The 18,265-nt window shown below is 42.2% G+C and overlaps 1 protein-coding gene across 3 annotated transcripts in view; it reads left to right on the forward strand.

Annotated features, from left to right (window-relative positions):
* LOC133618479 (rho GTPase-activating protein 29-like) overlaps positions 1-18,265 on the forward strand; it is a 104,703-nt gene that overhangs the window by 48,318 nt on the left and 38,120 nt on the right. Inside the window, exons 1-7 of one of the 3 annotated variants that reach the window (XM_061978869.2) lie at positions 6,322-6,458; positions 6,934-7,030; positions 10,438-10,510; positions 12,303-12,363; positions 12,831-12,980; positions 16,017-16,081; positions 16,167-16,277. In XM_061978869.2, the coding sequence (XP_061834853.1) occupies positions 10,454-10,510; positions 12,303-12,363; positions 12,831-12,980; positions 16,017-16,081; positions 16,167-16,277 (444 nt within the window). In that variant the 5' untranslated portion in view covers positions 6,322-6,458; positions 6,934-7,030; positions 10,438-10,453. Of the gene's footprint in view, positions 1-6,321; positions 6,459-6,562; positions 6,746-6,933; positions 7,031-10,437; positions 10,511-12,302; positions 12,364-12,830; positions 12,981-16,016; positions 16,082-16,166; positions 16,278-18,265 lie in introns of those variants that run through there. The other 2 variants (XM_061978868.2, XM_061978867.2) reach the window with 2 other exon arrangements.

The raw sequence follows: 18,265 nt of genomic DNA on the forward strand, positions 1-18,265 counted from the left end.
AATTGCACTTTAGTAAGCTAACCGTATTGGCATGTGTTGCAATGTTAAGATTTCATCATTGATATATAAACTATCAGACTGCGTGGTCGGTAGTAGTGGGTTTCAGTAGGCCTTTAATACGTTTGTGTGTAAAGCATTACTTCACCTGTCCACTAGAGAGCACCCTCGAACGCACATGCTGACAGTCCCAAAGCGGAGTGGCTTAAAGAAATGAGTAATAACAAGGGAATGATAACAAATCTCTCACATCTTGCTGTCTTCAGAGCGCCTCCTCCGCTGCTTGCTTTGGGCCGCGACACCTGCGCATTAAACAAACATATGCTTACCTAACTGGTTTGGAACGCTGTGCGGCGACAGTGAAGATGTTTGCGTCTGGCGCACAGTCCTCCATTGTTTCCCCGCTTCCAATGGCAAATTTTTCACTGGCGGCAAAATGTCAAGAACAAACTCGGCTTAGATTGGCTGTGCAGCCCGACCGGTTCCGATAGTGGATCGTCCTTGTGTGCATGCCATCAAAGTCAACATCTGTGGGCTGGGTCCTGGAAGGCTCCATGCAAACTGCTCCACACGATTGTCGTCTGGTCGCTCTCATTTTTTTTGGTACTTTTACACTTCTACTAAAAGCCTATTTTTCCTTATACCTTGTTCTTTTTTGTAGTAACAACATGCCGTCGGTCTGCAGGTGTTATTACCTCCACCAAGAGGCTATGTAATTGTTGTCGCTGGTTTGTTTGTCATCCATCCATCCATCCAATTTCTTCCGCTTATCCGAGGTCGGGTCGCGGGGGCAGCAGCCTAAGCAGAGACGCCCAGACTTCCCTCTCTCCCCAGCCACTTCGTCCAGCTTCTCCCGGGGGATCCCGAGGCGTTCCCAGGCCAGCTGGGAGACATAGTCTTCCCAACGTGTCCTGGGTCTTCCCCGTGGCCTCCTACCGGTCGGACGTGCCCTAAACACCTCCCTAGGGAGCATACTTGACAACCTTGAGATCTCCAAATTCAGGAGATTTGGAGGGGGGGAGGTTGAGGTGGGTGGGGCCAGGGGGGCGGGGTTAAGGAGGGAGGAGTATATTTATAGCTAGAATTCACTTAAATTCAAGTTTTTTTTGTATATATATTAAAGATGTCCGATAATATCGGCATGCCGATATTATCGGCCGATAAATGCGTTAAAATGTAATATCGGAAATTATCGGTATCGTTTTTATTTTTTTATTTTTTTATTATTTTTTTTATTAAATCAACTTAAAAAAACACAAGATACACTTACAATTAGTGCACCAACCCAAAAAACCTCCCTCCCCCATTTACACAAAAGGGTTGTTTCTTTCTGTTATTAATATTCTGGTTCCTACATTATATATCAATATATATCAATACAGTCTGCAAGGGATACAGTCCGTAAGCACACATGATTGTGCGTGCTGCTGGTCCACTAATAGTACTAACCTTTAACAGTTAATTTTACTCATTTTCATTAATTACTAGTTTCTGTGTAACTGTTTTTTATATTGTTTTACTTTCTTTTTTATTCAAGAAAATGTTTTTAATTTATTTATCTTATTTTATTTATTTTTTTTAAAAGTACCTTATCTTCATCATACCTGGTTGTCTAAATTAGGCATAATAATGTGTTAATTCCACGACTGCATATATCGGTTGATATCGGTATCGGTAATTAAAGAGTTGGACAATATCGGATATCGACAAAAAGCCATTATCAAACATCCCTAATATATATATATATATATATATATATATATATACATATAAATAAAATAAATACTTGAATTTCAGTGTTCATTTATTTACACGTATACACACATAACACTCCTCTCTACTCATTGTTGTATTTGAAAGTGCAATGCTTTGCAGCCAGTAGCACAGCCTTTGAAGGAGCATAGGTATGGGCAGTGTAATATTCTGGGTTGGAGTCAATAACCAGGCGAGGTGACGAAGTTACGTCTCTTTACTTCATACTTCAGAACCGACTCCAACACTTGCCGTCAGGGTGCGCAATACAACGTAAACCGTTGGCCAGCCAAAAAGTAACCACAGAACACTATACGGTATAGTGTTCTGTGGTTACTTTTTGGTTGGCCAAGCGGACGTGACGACAGGCTGTCCTCACTCAGGTCCGCACGGACCTGGAGGGGGCGTGCCTTAAGTCCGGCTGGAAATCGGGAGAAATTCGGGAGAATGGTTGTCCCGGGAGATTTTCGGGAGCGGCACTGAAATTCAGGAGTCTCCCGAAAAATTCGGGAGGGTTGGCAAGTATGCTAGGGAGGCGTTCGGGTGGCATCCTGAGCAGATGCCCGAACCACCTCATCTGGCTCCTCTCGAGGAGCAGCGGCTTTAGTTTGAGTTCCTCCCGGATGACAGAGCTTCTCACCCTATCTCTAAGGGAGAGCCCCACCACCTGGCGGAGGAAACTCATTTTGGCCGCTTGTACCCGTGATCTTGTCCTTTCGGTCATAACCCAAAGCTCATGACCATAGGTGATAATGGGAACGTAGATCGACCGGTAAATTGAGAGCTTTGCCTTCCGGCTCAGCTCCTTCTTCACCACAACAGGTCGATACAGCGTCCGCATTACTGAAGACGCTGCATCGATCCGCCTGTCGATATCACGATCCACTCTTCCCTCACTCGTGAACAAGACTCCGAGGTACTTGAACTCCTCCACTTGGGACAAGATCTCCTCCCCAACCCGGAGATGGCACTCCACCCTTTCCCATGGACTCGGACCTGGAGGTGCTGATTCTCATCCCAGTCGCTTCACACTCGGCTGCGAACCGATCCAGTGAGAGCTGAAGATCCTGGCCAGTTGAAGCCATCAGGACCACATCATCTGCAAAAAGCAGAGACCTAATCCTGCAGCCACCAAACAAGATCCCCTCAACGCCTTGACTGCACCTAGAAATTCTGTCCATAAAAGTTATGAACAGAATCGGCGACAAAGGGCAGCCTTGGCGGAGTCCAACCCTCACTGGAAACGGGTCCGACTTACTGCCGGCAATGCGGACCAAGCTCTGACACTGATCGTACAGGGAGCGGACCGCCACAATCAGACAGTCCGATACCCCATACTCTCTGAGCACTCCCCACAGGACTTTCCGGTTTGTCTGTCAGTTAAGCAAAAATAATGGGCGGATTTTCGTGAAACTAACAGCAAGTGTCCAAATGGGATAAGGAACAAGTGATTAGATTTCCGGGTTGATCTCGATAATTTCTACAACATTACCTAATGTTTTTGTTTTTATGTGTGTGTGTGTTTGTGTGTATGCTAGCTACTGCACATAGACAAAGATAATGGAGACTGACAAGAGTTAAATGGATTGACACTATTTCCACATTCACCCATTCACACACACATTCACACACTGATTGGGGAGCTGCCACGCAAGGCTCTAACCACGACCCAGCAGGAGCAAGGACAAAGTGTCTTGCTCAAGGACACAACGGACGTGACAAGGATAGCGAAAGCTGGGGATCGAACCAGGAACCCTCAAGTTGCACGGCAACTCTACCAACTGAGCCACGCCGTCTCCAAGAGAGTATTCACTCCCGTTTCCTTCATTGTGCTTTAGAAATATGACCATGTCACACCAATTCTCAAATCCCTTCACTGGCTTCCTGTGCCATTCAGGATTGAATACAAAGTCTCCCTGCTAGCCCACCAGTGCCTCCATGGAAATGCCCCCCTCTAACCTTAAAGAACTACTCAACCCCAAATCCTCCACACGACACCTCCGCTCCGGACAGGCTAACCTCCGAGGACAACGCTACGAACAACGGGAGACCGGGCTTTCTGCTCCGCCGCTCCGAGTCTGTGGAACGCTCTGCCTGACCACCTGAGGGCACCACAGACTGTGGATGCTTTTAAAAAAGGCTTAAAAACCCTTCTTTAAAAAAAAAAAAATCTTTCTTTTTTTTTTAGATGTATACATACTAGTTCTAGCTATTAGTTGTTCTACTTTTTATTTTATTTTTATTATCTTTTTTTAAATTTTTTTTTAATACACTGTAGCACTTTGAGGTTGTTTACTCAATGTAAAGTGCTTTTTACAAATAAAATCTATTATTATTATTATTATTATTAATATTATTAGATCACTCATAAAGCTACGGGCAAATTGTCATTAGATTTTCAGGAAATGTCAAAAATGGGATAGGGAACAAGTGATTACATTTTGAAGCTAATCCAGATCTGATCTGGATTCAGGACTTTTTTTTTTTTTTACAATTGATAGGTAGGACTTGGCGCATTTTATTTTATATGTTAAAGGGGAACATTATCACCAGACCTATGTAAGCGTCAATATATACCTTGATGTTGCAGAAAAAAGACCATATATTTTTAATATAATATAATATAATATAATAATAATATATTCTAAATGGGTGAATTTTGGCGAATTAAACGCCTTTCTATTATTCCCTCTCAGAGCGAGACGTCGCATCGGGAAGCAATCTGCCATTTTCTCAAACACCGAGTCAAATCAGCTCTGTTATTTTCCGTTTTTTCGACTGTTTTCCGTACCTTGGAGACATCATGCCTCGTCGGTGTGTTGTCGGAGGGTGTAACAACACGAACAGGGACGGATTCAAGTTGCACCAGTGGCCCAAAGATGCGAAAGTGGCAAGAAATTGGACGTTTGTTCCGCACATTTTACCGACGAAAGCTATGCTACGACAGAGATGGCAAGAATGTGTGGATATCCTGCGACACTCAAAGCAGATGCATTTCCAACGATAAAGTCAAATAAATCTGCCGCCAGACCCCCATTGAATCTGCCGGAGTGTGTGAGCAATTCAGGGACAAAGGACCTTGGTAGCACGGCAAGCAATGGCGGCAGTTTGTTCCCGCAGACGAGCGAGCTAAACCCCCTGGATGTCTTGGCTCACACCGTCCCTTATGCCACCGAAGATGATCAAGAGAAGAATATCGACTCTAGCTTCCCTGGCCTGCTGACATCAACTCCAAAACTGGACAGATCAGCTTTCAGGAAAAGAGAGCGGATGAGGGTATGTCTACAGAATATATTAATTGATGAAAATTGGGCTGTCTGCACTCTCAAAGTGCATGTTGTTGCCAAATGTATTTCATATGCTGTAAACCTAGTTTAAAGTTGTTAGTTTCCTTTAATGCCAAACAAACACATACCAATCGTTGGTTAGAAGGCGATCGCCGAATTCGTGTCGCTGGCTGTCGTGTCGTTTTCGTCTGTTTCGCTTGCATACGGTTCAAACCGATATGGCTCAATAGCTTCAGTTTCTTCTTCAATTTCGTTTTCGCTACCTGCCTCCACACTACAACCATCCGTTTCAATACATGCGTAATCTGTTGAATCGCTTAAGCCGCTGAAATCCGAGTCTGAATCCGAGCTAATGTTGCTATAAACTTGCTGTTCTATCCGCCATGTTTGTTTGTATTGGCATCACTATGTGACGTCACAGGAAAATGGACGGGTGTTTATAACGATGGTTAAAATCAGGCACTTTGAAGCTTTTTTTAGGGATATTGCGTGATGGGTAAAATTTTGAAAAAAACTTCGAAAAATAAAATAAGCCACTGGGAACTGATTTTTAATGGTTTTAACCCTTCTGAAATTGTGATAATGTTCCCCTTTAACGGCGCCTTCTATGGGTTGTGGTCAAAATATCGTAATAGTATCGTAGGCCTAACATGTTGATCGGGACATCCCTGCTGACCTCTCAACTACTTTGAAAATGTGTGGGATTAGAGTCAAGCATACATTTGGCTACTTTTTTAGAACTTACTTCAAAGAAAAATTCTTAATCAATTATTATCTTAAAGAAATGTTGTTTAATGGAATGGGAGAATGTCGCTCGAATGCCAATTTCCCACTGAGCAGAATAATATTGCGTAGGTCTTCGTTGCGGATGTAGCTCAACTTCCCATGGCAAGTTATTTGGCAAATTAGAGACCGACTCAACAATACCTCTGCTGTTGTAGCCAAGTAGTGCACTGCATATTCACACACACATTGTCATGGCATCAAGAAATGACTCAGTCCCATATATACATATATCTCTGAAAGAACAATAACCCACAGTAGTTAAATGATGCAGTTCCCGTATTTTGGACAAGGGCGGAATGGTGGGGGGCTGATCTCTGGAATTATTGTTATGCGACTCACAGGATGTCCTGAGGAAGAAGCCAGTGCAGAGTTGTGCATTCAGGGCGAGAGAGGTGCACAAAAGGCAAGTGCGACGTCTCCTCCAGAAGCTTTTGGACCCCTGAAAAGCTCATGATCTTTCGCACTTTTTCGCGGGTCGCCTCGCCCAGCTGCTGCCAACGCTGATAGAATTTGCCGCCATGAAGAGGAAATGGAAACACAAAAGCTAGAAAAGTCCAATAGGAAGTGGAACTCTTACAAGCTCTTACGGACTCTCTAATTTTATAGAATTTTTTTGAGTTTTGAAGGAGACTAAAGGTAAGATGGAGTGACAGAACTCAAGCTGTTTGAGTGTTTCCTGTTGCAGTGTAGGCAGGAAGTACTCTGCTTAGTCGAATTTCACTTTGTTTGCGACGTCGTCTTGCTGAGGAAAGTGTTTCCTGGACAGAAAAACTCTGAGTTCGGACATTTTTCCGCTTCAACAAGTCTTCAACTCCTACTGGAAAACTTGAAGCTTTGCTGTGTGTAAACAGTATGGAAGGTTACTTTGGGGAGTGAAGAACCTTGGATTGGATTTGAATAACAAGCGAGAATTCCCCTTTCTGGTAGGAAGACATCATTTTGTTGTCATTGTTTTAGCCAAGAAACACAAAGAACCTAAAGGTAATGTGTGATTACCAGAGGAAGGCAAACTGAAGTTTATGACCCATTTACTGTATAAATATGTTTGATGGTCAGTGATATTTTTTGTGGAGAGCTAAAAATTCTGCTTTTGTTCTTTCTCTCTCCACAGGCATCAACTTCAAAGACGTGCCACCAGAAAACCGAGACGCCTTTTTTGGCGAGATTCACGCTTCCATCGACACTTTGGCGTTCACGTTCGGCAATGTGTAAGTGCGACACCATTTTTTTAAACCCTTACAACCTTACTCCTTATGTGTTTTTTTTGTTTTTTTTACAGTTGAATCTTCCATGCTTAAGTGAATTAGGCTCAATTGTTGTGAAATAAGAACCGCAAGGGTTCCACTGTACCAGCTAAAGATTGCAAGATTTGCTACGGGGCGCAATTCTACTCGGTATTAAATACACAGTACGAAAACATGATCAGAAGCAAAAACAAGTCATTATAGCAATAAATTACGTCTGCTTATATGTGTTATGTACAAACCCCGTTTCCATATGAGTTGGGAAATTGTGTTAGATGTAAATATAAATGGAATACAATGATTTGCAAATCATTTTCAACCCATATTCATTTGAATAGGTTACAAAGACAACATATTTGATGTTCAAACTGATAAACATTTTTTTTTTTGCAAACAATCATTAATTTTAGAATTTGATGCCAGCAAAACGTGACAAAGAAGTTGGGAAAAGTGGCAATAAATACTGACAAAGTTGAGGAATGCTCATCAAACACTTATTTGGAACATCCCACAGGTGTGCAGGCTAATTGGGAACAGGTGGGTGCCATGATTGGGTATAAAAACAGCTTCCCAAAAAATGCTCAGTCTTTCACATGAAAGGATGGGGCGAGGTACACCCCTTTGTCCACAACTGCGTGAGTAAATAGTCAAACAGTTTAAGAACAACGTTTCTCAAAATGCAATTGCAAGAAATTTAGGGATTTCAACATCGACGGTCCATAATATCATCAAAAGGTTCAGAGAATCTGGAGAAATCACTCCACGTAAGCGGCATGGCCGGAAACCAACATTGAATGACCGTGACCTTTGATCCCTCAGACGGCACTGTATCAAAAACCGACATCAATCTCTAAAGGATATCACCACATGGGCTCAGGAACACTTCAGAAAACCACTGTCACTAAATACAGTTTGTCGCTACATCTGTAAGTGCAAGTTAAAGCTCTACTATGCAAAGCGAAAGCCATTTATCAACAACATCCAGAAACTCCGCCGGCTTCTCTGGGCCCGAGATCATCTAAGATGGACTCATGCAAAGTGGAAAAGTGTTCTGTGGTCTGACGAGTCCACATTTCAAATTTGTTTTTGGAAATATTCGACATCGTGTCATCAGGACCAAAGGGGAAGCGAGACTGTTATCGACGCAAAGTTCAAAAGCCAGCATCTGTGATGGAATAGGGGTGCATTAGTGCTCAAGGCATGGGTAACTTACACATCTGTGAAGGCACCATTAATGCTGAAAGGTACATACAGGTTTTGGAACAACATATGCTGCCATTTAAGCGCCGTCTTTTTCATGGACGCCCCTGCTTATTTCAGCAAGACAATGCCAAGCCACATTCAGCACGTGTTACAACAGCGTGGCTTCGTAAAAAAAGAGTGCGGGTACTTTCCTGGTCCGCCTGCATTCCAGACCTGTCTCCCAACGAAAATGTGTGGCGCATTATGAAGCCTAAAATACGACAGCGGAGACCCCGGATTGTTGAACTACTGAAGCTCTACATAAAACAAGAATGGGAAAGAATTCCACTTTCAAAGCTTCAACGATTAGTTTCCTCGGTTCCCAATCGTTTATTGAAAAGGTGATGTAACACAGTGGTGAACATGCCCTTTCCCAACTACTTTGGCACGTGTTGCAGCCATGAAATTCTAAGTTAATTATTATTTGCAAAAAAAAAATAAAGTTTATGAGTTTGAACATCAAATATGTTGTCTTTGCAGTGCATTCAATTGAATATGGGTTGAAAAGGATTTGCAAATCACTGTATTCCGTTTATTTTACATCTAACACAATTTCCCAACTCATATGGAAACGGGGTTTGTAATAAATTTGGTGCAAAGTTAGTACTGTACTAGCACAGCACATAATAACTTTAGCGCCAACGCTAATGCCAGCACAGTATGATGGGTGTATGTGACCCAGTTAATTTTATTTAATTAGGGACGGCGTGGCGCAGTGGAAGAATGGCCCTGCACGACCCGAGGGTCCCTGGTTCAATCCCCACCTAGTACCAACCTCGTCATGTCCGTTGTGTCCTGAGCAAGACACTTCACCCTTGCTCCTGATGGGTCGTGGTTAGCGCCTTGCATGGCAGCTCCCTCCATCAGTGTGTGAATGTGTGTGTGAATGGGTAAATGTTGAAGTAGTGTCAAAGCGCTTTGAGTTTCTTGAAGGTAGAAAAGCGCTATACAAGTACAACCCATTTATCATTTATTGTAAACATCCTTCTATCGCGTCATTTTATGGTTAATTTTGCTTTTAAACCATTACCGCGGTTTTCATTAGTTATTTGTTTTGATTTGAATTTCAATCGCACATTTTTTCCCATAATAATGTAAATCCAGCTCGCACATTCCAGACACCCAAATATATGAACAGAAAACACATTTTATAGGAAAAAAAATACTAGTTTTACATCCAAAAACTATGTAAACAAATGATAAATAAATTGTATAAATGTATGTTTAAGGCAAGAAAACACAAGAAAAAAAAACAGGTTTTACATGCAAAAACTAAGTAAACAAATGATAAATAAATTGTATTAATGTACATTTAAAGCAAGAAAAATCATGTTTATACATAGAGCGGAGGAGACAATGAAAGGGTAACAGAAACCAGATTTTTGGGAGTATTAATAGATGATAAAATGAACTGGAAATCTCATATACCGTATTTTTCGGACTATAAGTCGCAGTTTTTTTCATAGTTTGGCTGGGGGTGCGACTTATACTCAGGAGCGACTTATGTGTGAAATTATTAACACATTACCGTAAAATATCAAATATTATTATTTATCTCATTCACGTAAGAGACTAGACGTATAAGATTTCATGAGATTTAGCGATTAGGAGTGACAGATTGTTTGGTAAACGTATAGCATGTTCTATATGTGGAAGAATGGCCGTGCGCGACCCGAGGGTCCCTGGTTCAATCCCCACCTAGTACCAACCTCGTCATGTCCGTTGTGTCCTGAGCAAGACACTTCACCCTTGCTCCTGATGGGTGCTGGTTAGCGCCTTGCATGGCAGCTCCCTCCATCAGTGTGTGAATGTGTGTGTGAATGGGTAAATGTGGAAGTAGTGTCAAAGCGCTTTGAGTACCTTGAAGGTAGAAAAGCGCTATACAAGTACAACCCATTTATCATTTATTCTTGGTGTTGGCTTTTATCAAATAAATTTCCCCCCAAAATGCGACTTATATATGTTTTTTCCCTTCTTTATTATGCATTTTCGGCCGGTGCGACTTATACTCCGGAGCGACTTATACTCCGAAAAATACGGCATGTGAAAAGTGGGGCGTGGAAAAACTGATGTACAGCTTTACTTAATGTTGCCATAATCGTGACTTCTCTATGTTTCTGCCCCCTCAGAGTTTCTGACTTCCTTATGGGCGATGCGGACAACGGCTCAGGGTTGGGGACTCCCCAGACCAGAAGAAGCAGGGTGAAGCATTTTGTCTTGTTTCTTTTCGTGGGTTTTGTTCTCACTAGGGGTGTAACGGTACGTGTATTTGTATTGAACCGTTTCGGTACGGGGGTTTCGGTTCGGTTATAGGTGTACCGAATGAGTTTCCACACGGACATATTAAGTAGTGTAACGCACGTTGTGTAAACAATGCACACCGAGGCACAACACACGGCGCTACGATAGACTGACCATACGTCCTCTTTTCACCGGACATGTCCTCTTTTGCGGAGCTGTCAGGGCGGAGTTTCTTAAATGCCTCAAATGTCTGGCATTTTGAGTTAGGGTTGCGTGTATTTTCAATGCACGTTCAGGGTTAAGAAGGGGTTAAAAACAAAACAAATTGTGCGAGCAGCAGCATTGGTGAGGGAGGGGCAGAGACAGAGACAGAGACAGAGAGAGTTATGATAAACGCGCATGCGTCGCCAGGCTCTGCTTTTTATCCATAGATTTATCAGATTTAATTTTTTATTATCTATAGCAGGGGTGTCAAAAGTGTGCCATTTGCGGCCCACAGCTAATGTTTTAAAGGCCCACGGCACATTCTAAAAATACTATTAAAATAAACAAAAACATAACAGAAGTGAAATAAAAAAAGCTTTAAAGGTGAAATGTAATTTAGAAAAAGTTGCAATGTTGACTAATAAAACAAAGCTGTTTTTTTTCTTTCAAACTGTCATTGCTCAAAACATAATATTGAATCAAAATCAATGTTATTATGAATTATTGACCTATCCAAGGTTCCCATTACTTCACATCAAATTAGGGCTGCAACAACTAATCGATTAAATCGATTAAAATCGATTATAAAAATAGTTGTCGATTAATTTAGTCATTGATTCGTTGGATCTATGCGCAGAGGCTACTTTATTTAAAAAAAAATTATTATTTTTTTTTTTTTATAAACTGCAACATTTACAAACAGCTGAGAAACAATAATCAAAATAAGTATGGTGCCAGTATGCGGCACATCAAATTAGGGCTGCAACAACTAATCGATTATAAAAATAGTTGCCGATTAATTTAGTCATCGATTCGTTGGATCTATGCTATGCGCATGCGCAGAGGCTACTTTATTTTATTTTATTTTTTATTTTTTTTATCAACTGCAACATTTACAAACAGCTGAGAAACAATACTCAAAATAAGTATGGTGCCAGTATGCTGTTTTTTTTTTCAATAAAATACTGGAACGGATAGAAATGTAGTTTGTCTCTTTTATCCGATTATTAATCGATTAATCAAAGTAATAATCGACAGATTACCGTATTTTTCGGACTATAAGTTGCAGCTTTTTTCATAGTTTGGCCGGGCTCCAGTGCGATTTATATATGTTTTTTTCCTTCTTTATTATGCATTTTCGGCAGGTGCGACTTATACTCCGGTGCGACTTATACTCCGAAAAATACGGTAATCGATTATCAAATTAGTTGTTAGTTGCAGCCCTACATCAAATATTCCACTAAGAAAAATATTTTTGATGGAAGATTTTGCAAATTTGGTAAATAAATAACCCACTTACTGTACCGAAAATGAACCGAACCGTGACCTCTAAACCGAGGTACGTACCGAACCGGAATTTTTGTGTACCGTTACACCCCTAGTTCTCAGGGATGACATCTCTTTAGACTGGCAATTTTAAGCAGGCCTTCCATTTATGAAAAGCCTCAAAGACCAGCCCTCCCGACTTAATTTGGGTGTCGAGAGCACAGCTGCTTCTGATTGCATGTTGCTTTTTTGCCCTGCGTATAATCTCCGATGTCCTCCGCAGTCTTTCGACAACCTCGCCGTGGACCCCGAGGAGTTTGTGCCGGAGAAGAATGACCTCGCCGGTGAGTGTCTCACACACATTCTGTCGTTTATCTCCCGCCTAAGTAAAATGTGTGCGTGTTCGTGAAGTACGGCTGGGGCGCAAATTCGGCTGCGCGCTCTTGGCATGCCTGAGGTAGACCCGCCCTAAAAACCTCTGCTTCCACTTCTGTTATTTCTGCTGCTCATTCCGTCAGGCCGCTCGCCCCCACCCCCCCCTACACGTCTGACATTCCAAGGCCTGTTTTGGGAACAGGTCTGCATGGGATGGGAAACACATGGACTCCAAGTACAAGTTTGACGGCAGCATTTTCACATCCTCCTACAGCGGCAACTTCCTCATCTCAGCGTCTCTTGTCTGTTTTTCCTTTACCTCGCCCGCTTCACGTCTGTTTGGCGTCCGATGCGCTTCACGTTTTGTCGCCGCACCTCACTCTCGCTCAAATTTTTTTTTTTTTAACGTTCACGCCTCCTCCTCCTCCTCCTCCAGGGCCAGATGTGCCTCAGACGCAGGAGAAAGAAGTTGACTTGACCCTGCTGAAGCATGACAGCGGGGTGGAGTCGGCGCTGCTGTACGCCAAAGCCTGGTCCAAGTACATCAAAGACCTGCTGGCGTGGATGGAAAAAAGGCTGAACATGGGTGAGCGCCCTCGCCGGGTGGTCGCCATGGTTACATGCAAAAGCACGTTAAACCGTGGCAACCCTTCTATGCAGTGTCATGTGTAATATAACCATGTGAAACCATTAGGGGTGTAACGGTACACAAAAATTTTGGTTCGGTACGTACCTCGGTTTAGAGGTCACGGTTCGGTTCACTTTCGGTACAGTAAGAAAACAACAAAGTATGCATTTTTTGGTTATTTATTTACCAAATTTGTAACCAATGGCTTTATCCTTTTAACATTGGGAACACTATAGTAATTCTGCCCACGTTAATCAACATTAAACTGCCTCAAGTTGTTGCTCAGATTAAAGGGGAACATTATCACCAGACCTATGTAAGCGTCAATATATACCTTGATGTTGCAGAAAAAAGACCATATATTTTTTTAACCGATTTCCGAACTCTAAATGGGTGAATTTTGGCGAATTAAACGCCTTTCTATTATTCGCTCTCGGAGCGATGACGTCACAACGGGAAGCAATCCGCCATTAAAAAAAAAAAAACGTTTAATTTTTCAATAATGAAGGGTTCGGTGAATGCATATATGAAACTGGTGGGGTTCGGTACCTCAAACAAGGTTAAGAACCACTGACCTAGACGTTGAGTCGGCGACATACATGGCGGACAATAACTGATACAGTCTGCTTTGCCAGTCCAAAAGCATTCGCCGTTTTTCGTAGTCTTCCCTCGACGGCCAGGTAATACAAAGCACACGCTAGTTGTTTTTTTTATCACATCCACGGGAGCTCTCATTCTTGTTGTCTCTCCTTCGACAAATGGACAAAGTTTTTCGCTAAGTAGAATCACAGCTGACCTCGACATTGGAAAGTTCTCCTGCCGTCTGAGAAGTGTTGTATCCCAGATAGCTGCAATCACTTTCTCTTAAAGGGGAACATTATCACCAGACCTATGTAAGCGTCAATATATACCTTGATGTTGCAGAAAAAAGACCATTTATTTTTTTAACCGATTTCCGAAAATACAAACACCGAGTCAAATCAGCTCTGTTATTTTCCGTTTTTTCGACTGTTTTCCGTACCTTGGAGACATCATGCCTCGTCGGTGTGTTGTCGGAGGGTGTAACAACACGAACAGGGACGGATTCAAGTTGCACCAGTGGCCCAAAGATGCGAAAGTGGCAAGAAATTGGACGTTTGTTCCACACACTTTACCGACGAAAGCTATGCTACGACAGAGATGGCAAGAATGTGTGGATATCCTGCGACACTCAAAGCAGATGCATTTCCAACGATAAAGTCAAAGAAATCTGCCGCCAGACCCCCATTGAATCTGCCGGAGTGTGTGAGCAATTCAGGGACAAAGGACCTCGGTAGCACGGCAAGCAATGGCGGCAGTTTGTTCCCGCAGACGAGCGAGCTAAACCCCCTATCGACCCTAGCTTCCCTGGCCTGCTGACATCAACTCCAAAACTGAACAGATCAGCTTTCAGGAAAAGAGCGCGGATGAGGGTATGTCTACAGAATATATTAATTGATGAAAATTGGGTTGTCTGCACTCTCAAAGTGCATGTTGTTGCCAAATGTATTTCATATGCTGTAAACCTAGTTAATAGTTGTTAGTTTCCTTTAATGCCAAACAAACACATACCAATCGTTGGTTAGAAGGCGATCGCCGAATTCGTCCTCGCTTTCTCCCGTGTCGCTGGCTGTCGTGTCGTTTTCGTCAGTTTCGCTTGCATACGGTTCAAAACGATATGGCTCAATAGCTTCAGTTTCTTCTTCAATTTCGTTTTCGCTACCTGCCTCCACACTACAACCATCCGTTTCAATACATGCGTAATCTGTTGAATCGCTTAAGCCGCTGAAATCCGAGTCTGAATCCGAGCTAATGTCGCTATACCTTGCTGTTCTTTCCGCCATGTTTGTGTTGGCTTCACTGTGTGACGTCACGGGAAAATGGACGGGTGTATATAACGATGGTTAAAATCAGGCACTTTGAAGCTTTTTTTAGGGATATTGCGTGATGGGTAAAATTTTGAAAAAAACTTCGAAAAATATAATAAGCCACTGGGAACTGATTTTTAATGGTTTTAACCATTCTGAAATTGTGATAATGTTCCCCTTTAAATAAAATTACTAAACTTTTCTTCTACATATAAAAAGTGCAACATTAAACAGTTTCAAGTCAACTCATCATGCTTAATTTATTACAGCATTTGGGAAGCCTGTAGTTGATTTGTATTATGTAAATGTTATATTTTTATCAACATGTGATAGCAGGGACCCTGCCATTCAAAACTAGGCTGCTGCATTACTAATGATTAATGTAACTATAGCTGAAAAAATAGTACAATAGCAATAGGAGAGACTATTCATCCCTGAACACCATGGAGTTCATGTGGGCTTAATGATGCAGTTACATTATTATATCAACTATCAGAGACAGAAACTCTTCATTTAACATAATGTCCTTTGTTGCTGCTTCAACACAGCTCAATCAACACAGAAAAAGGTAAAGTGAAATAACAGACAGACAGGGCTTTGCTGTCCGTAACACACACACACAAAATGAGCTAACGTTACGCTAAAAGTGAATTAGCCTTCACCTCAAGCCAGGACTGCGAGCGAGCTGAGCTGCCGTTTAGGTTTCTAGAAGGTCAACGGGCTCATAGTGATGTTACTAGTAGTTGACTGGGAGGTGTTTATTTTAATTTGGGGAGAGTCCGCTGCCTGATGCTTACCTGCTAAACGATAAGCACTGACTACATGCGCTCTGAATACGCATTGCTGATTGGCTGTTACCGCTCTGAATACGCACTGCTGATTGGCTGTTACCGCTCTGTATGTAACCAATCAGATGGTTGTGTGGGTGGGACAATGCTGGGTGCTGTGTAGAGGACTGAAAGTCCCTGTACCGAAACGGTTCAATACAAATACACGTACCGTTACACCCCTTGAAACCATACTAAAGTGTGTATTATGCAGTTTAGAGCATGTCAGTGTTGTCTTGCAGTGACTGCTAACACTAATCGTCCTTTTTTCCCTCTTCCAGATATTGAGTACGCCAAAAGTTACGCCAAATTAGCCGAGTCTGCCAAGACGCTGGCAACCCAACAGGTTGTTGTTACACCATATCTTGATGAGTTCATACACGGCTACAAGTTTCGACTAACGCAAACGTTTGCATTCACGCTTCGTGCAGCACTACATGCCCTTCAGTGAGACCTACATTTCCGCCTTCAAAAATGACACCGAATACAACCAGCTGCTCATGCAAACTGCCCTGGCCCTGCAGACCAATAAATTCATACAGGTACTCACAGTATGATTCGATTATAATGTCAGTAGGGATGTCCCGATCCAGGTTTTTGCACTTCCGATCCGATACCGATGTTGTTTTTGCACTTCCGATCCGATACTGGCCTATCCGAGCATGTAATAAAGTTTTTTAGCCTACTTAGTTGTCAGATTCATGTTGAAAAGGGTTTTAGTACTCTTGATAACAACTAGCCAGCTGAATTAGGTGAGTTTGAATAATACACAATGGTTGGTAACAAGAAACTGACCTGTTTATTCAAGGATAAACACAACATAGACAAAATTATACATGACAAACTAGGGCTGGGTGATATGGCCTTTTTTTAACATCTCGATATTTTTAGGCCATATCGCAATACACGATATATATCTCGATATTTTGCCTTAGCCTTGAATGAACACTTGATGCATATACCGTATTTTTTGGAGTATAAGTCGCACCGGAGTATAAGTCACACCTGCCGAAAATGCATGATAAAGAAGGAAAAAAACATATATAAATCGCACTGGAGCCCGGCCAAACTATGAAAAAAAACTGCTTCTTAAAGTCAGAAAAATACGGTAATCACAGCAGTATGATGATTCTATGTGTCTACATTAAAACATTCTTCTTCATACTGCATTAATATATGCTACTTTTAAACTTTCATGCAGAGAAGGAAATCACAACTAAAAAAGTCACTATTTTTTTCATACGGTGTTGATCTGGAAATGTTTGCCTCTGCATTTTGTTGGTGTGGCACCGAACGGAGATGTTGACATGCGGAGTTTCAAACACTCTTCATTCTCTAGCAGGTGACTTTTCAAATGATGCTAAATATTAGCAGTAATGCTACTTTTTATAGCAAGGCTTTTGCTCCACACTTGACAAATTACGGTTGTCTGTTCGACATATTCCCACTTGAAGCCAAACCACCGCCAGACGATGGACCCCGTGCTGTTTTTTGGGGGAATTAATAAATTCTTCCTTCATTTGTATTTCCACTCGCACGGCTGTGCTAGCATCACAGCTAACGTTAGCCATGCTGCTACCTCTCTGCTGGGAGAGGGCGTATACTCGAATATCACGATATAGTCATTTTTACCGGTAACTTTTTCACATGGCCGTCTTAATCGTTAGGACACAGACCTGTGGATGTGTTGAAGGTGTGCTGGAAAATGCGGAACGGAAATTAGGGAGCAGCAGAAAAGTGGAATGTATTATTTCAATCGGTGCGTTGGAAAACACGGACCGGAATATTTTTTAAAACAGGATCTGGATCGGCATTTTCCCAAGCCTTGCCGATACGCATTTTTTGGCAAATATCGGCGGCCAATCCGATCCAAATATTGGATCGGGACATCCCTAAATGTCAGTGCCAGCTTGTTTTGTTTTGTTTTTCCAGTTTGTTACATCATTTGGATGCCGTGATTGTGACCTACCACCTTTAAATGTCTGTCTTATGTAACTATTTGAATATTAGGGATATAATACAACAACTTGAGCCAGACGCAACCTACTCAGTGGCCTAGTGGTTAGAGTGTCCGCCCTGAGATGGGTAGGTCGTGAGTTCAAACCCCGGCCGAGTCATACCAAAGACTATAAAAATGGGGCCCATTACCTCCCTGCTTGGTACTCAGCATCAAGGGTTGGAATTGAAGGTTAAATCACCAAAAATTATTCCCGGGCGTGGCCACCGCTGCTGCTCACTGCTCCCCTCACTTCCCAGGGGGTGATCAAGAGTGATGGGTCAAATGCAGAGAATAGTTTCGCCACACCTAGTGTGTGTGTGACAATCATTGCTACTTTAACTTTACTTTTAACTTTTTAAACTGAATTGGTGCATCCATTCGTCCATCCATTTTTTTACCGTTTGTCCCTTACAGGGTCGCCGGGGGTGCTGGAGCCTATCTCAGCTGCATTTACAATCGTAAATTGAGCTTCCACTGTATAACATTAGAAATACAATTATACTGTATATAATTACAGTACATTACATTACA

The sequence above is a fragment of the Nerophis lumbriciformis genome, linkage group LG19 (genome assembly GCF_033978685.3).
Source record: "Nerophis lumbriciformis linkage group LG19, RoL_Nlum_v2.1, whole genome shotgun sequence".
NCBI classification, from domain to species: domain Eukaryota; kingdom Metazoa; phylum Chordata; class Actinopteri; order Syngnathiformes; family Syngnathidae; genus Nerophis; species Nerophis lumbriciformis.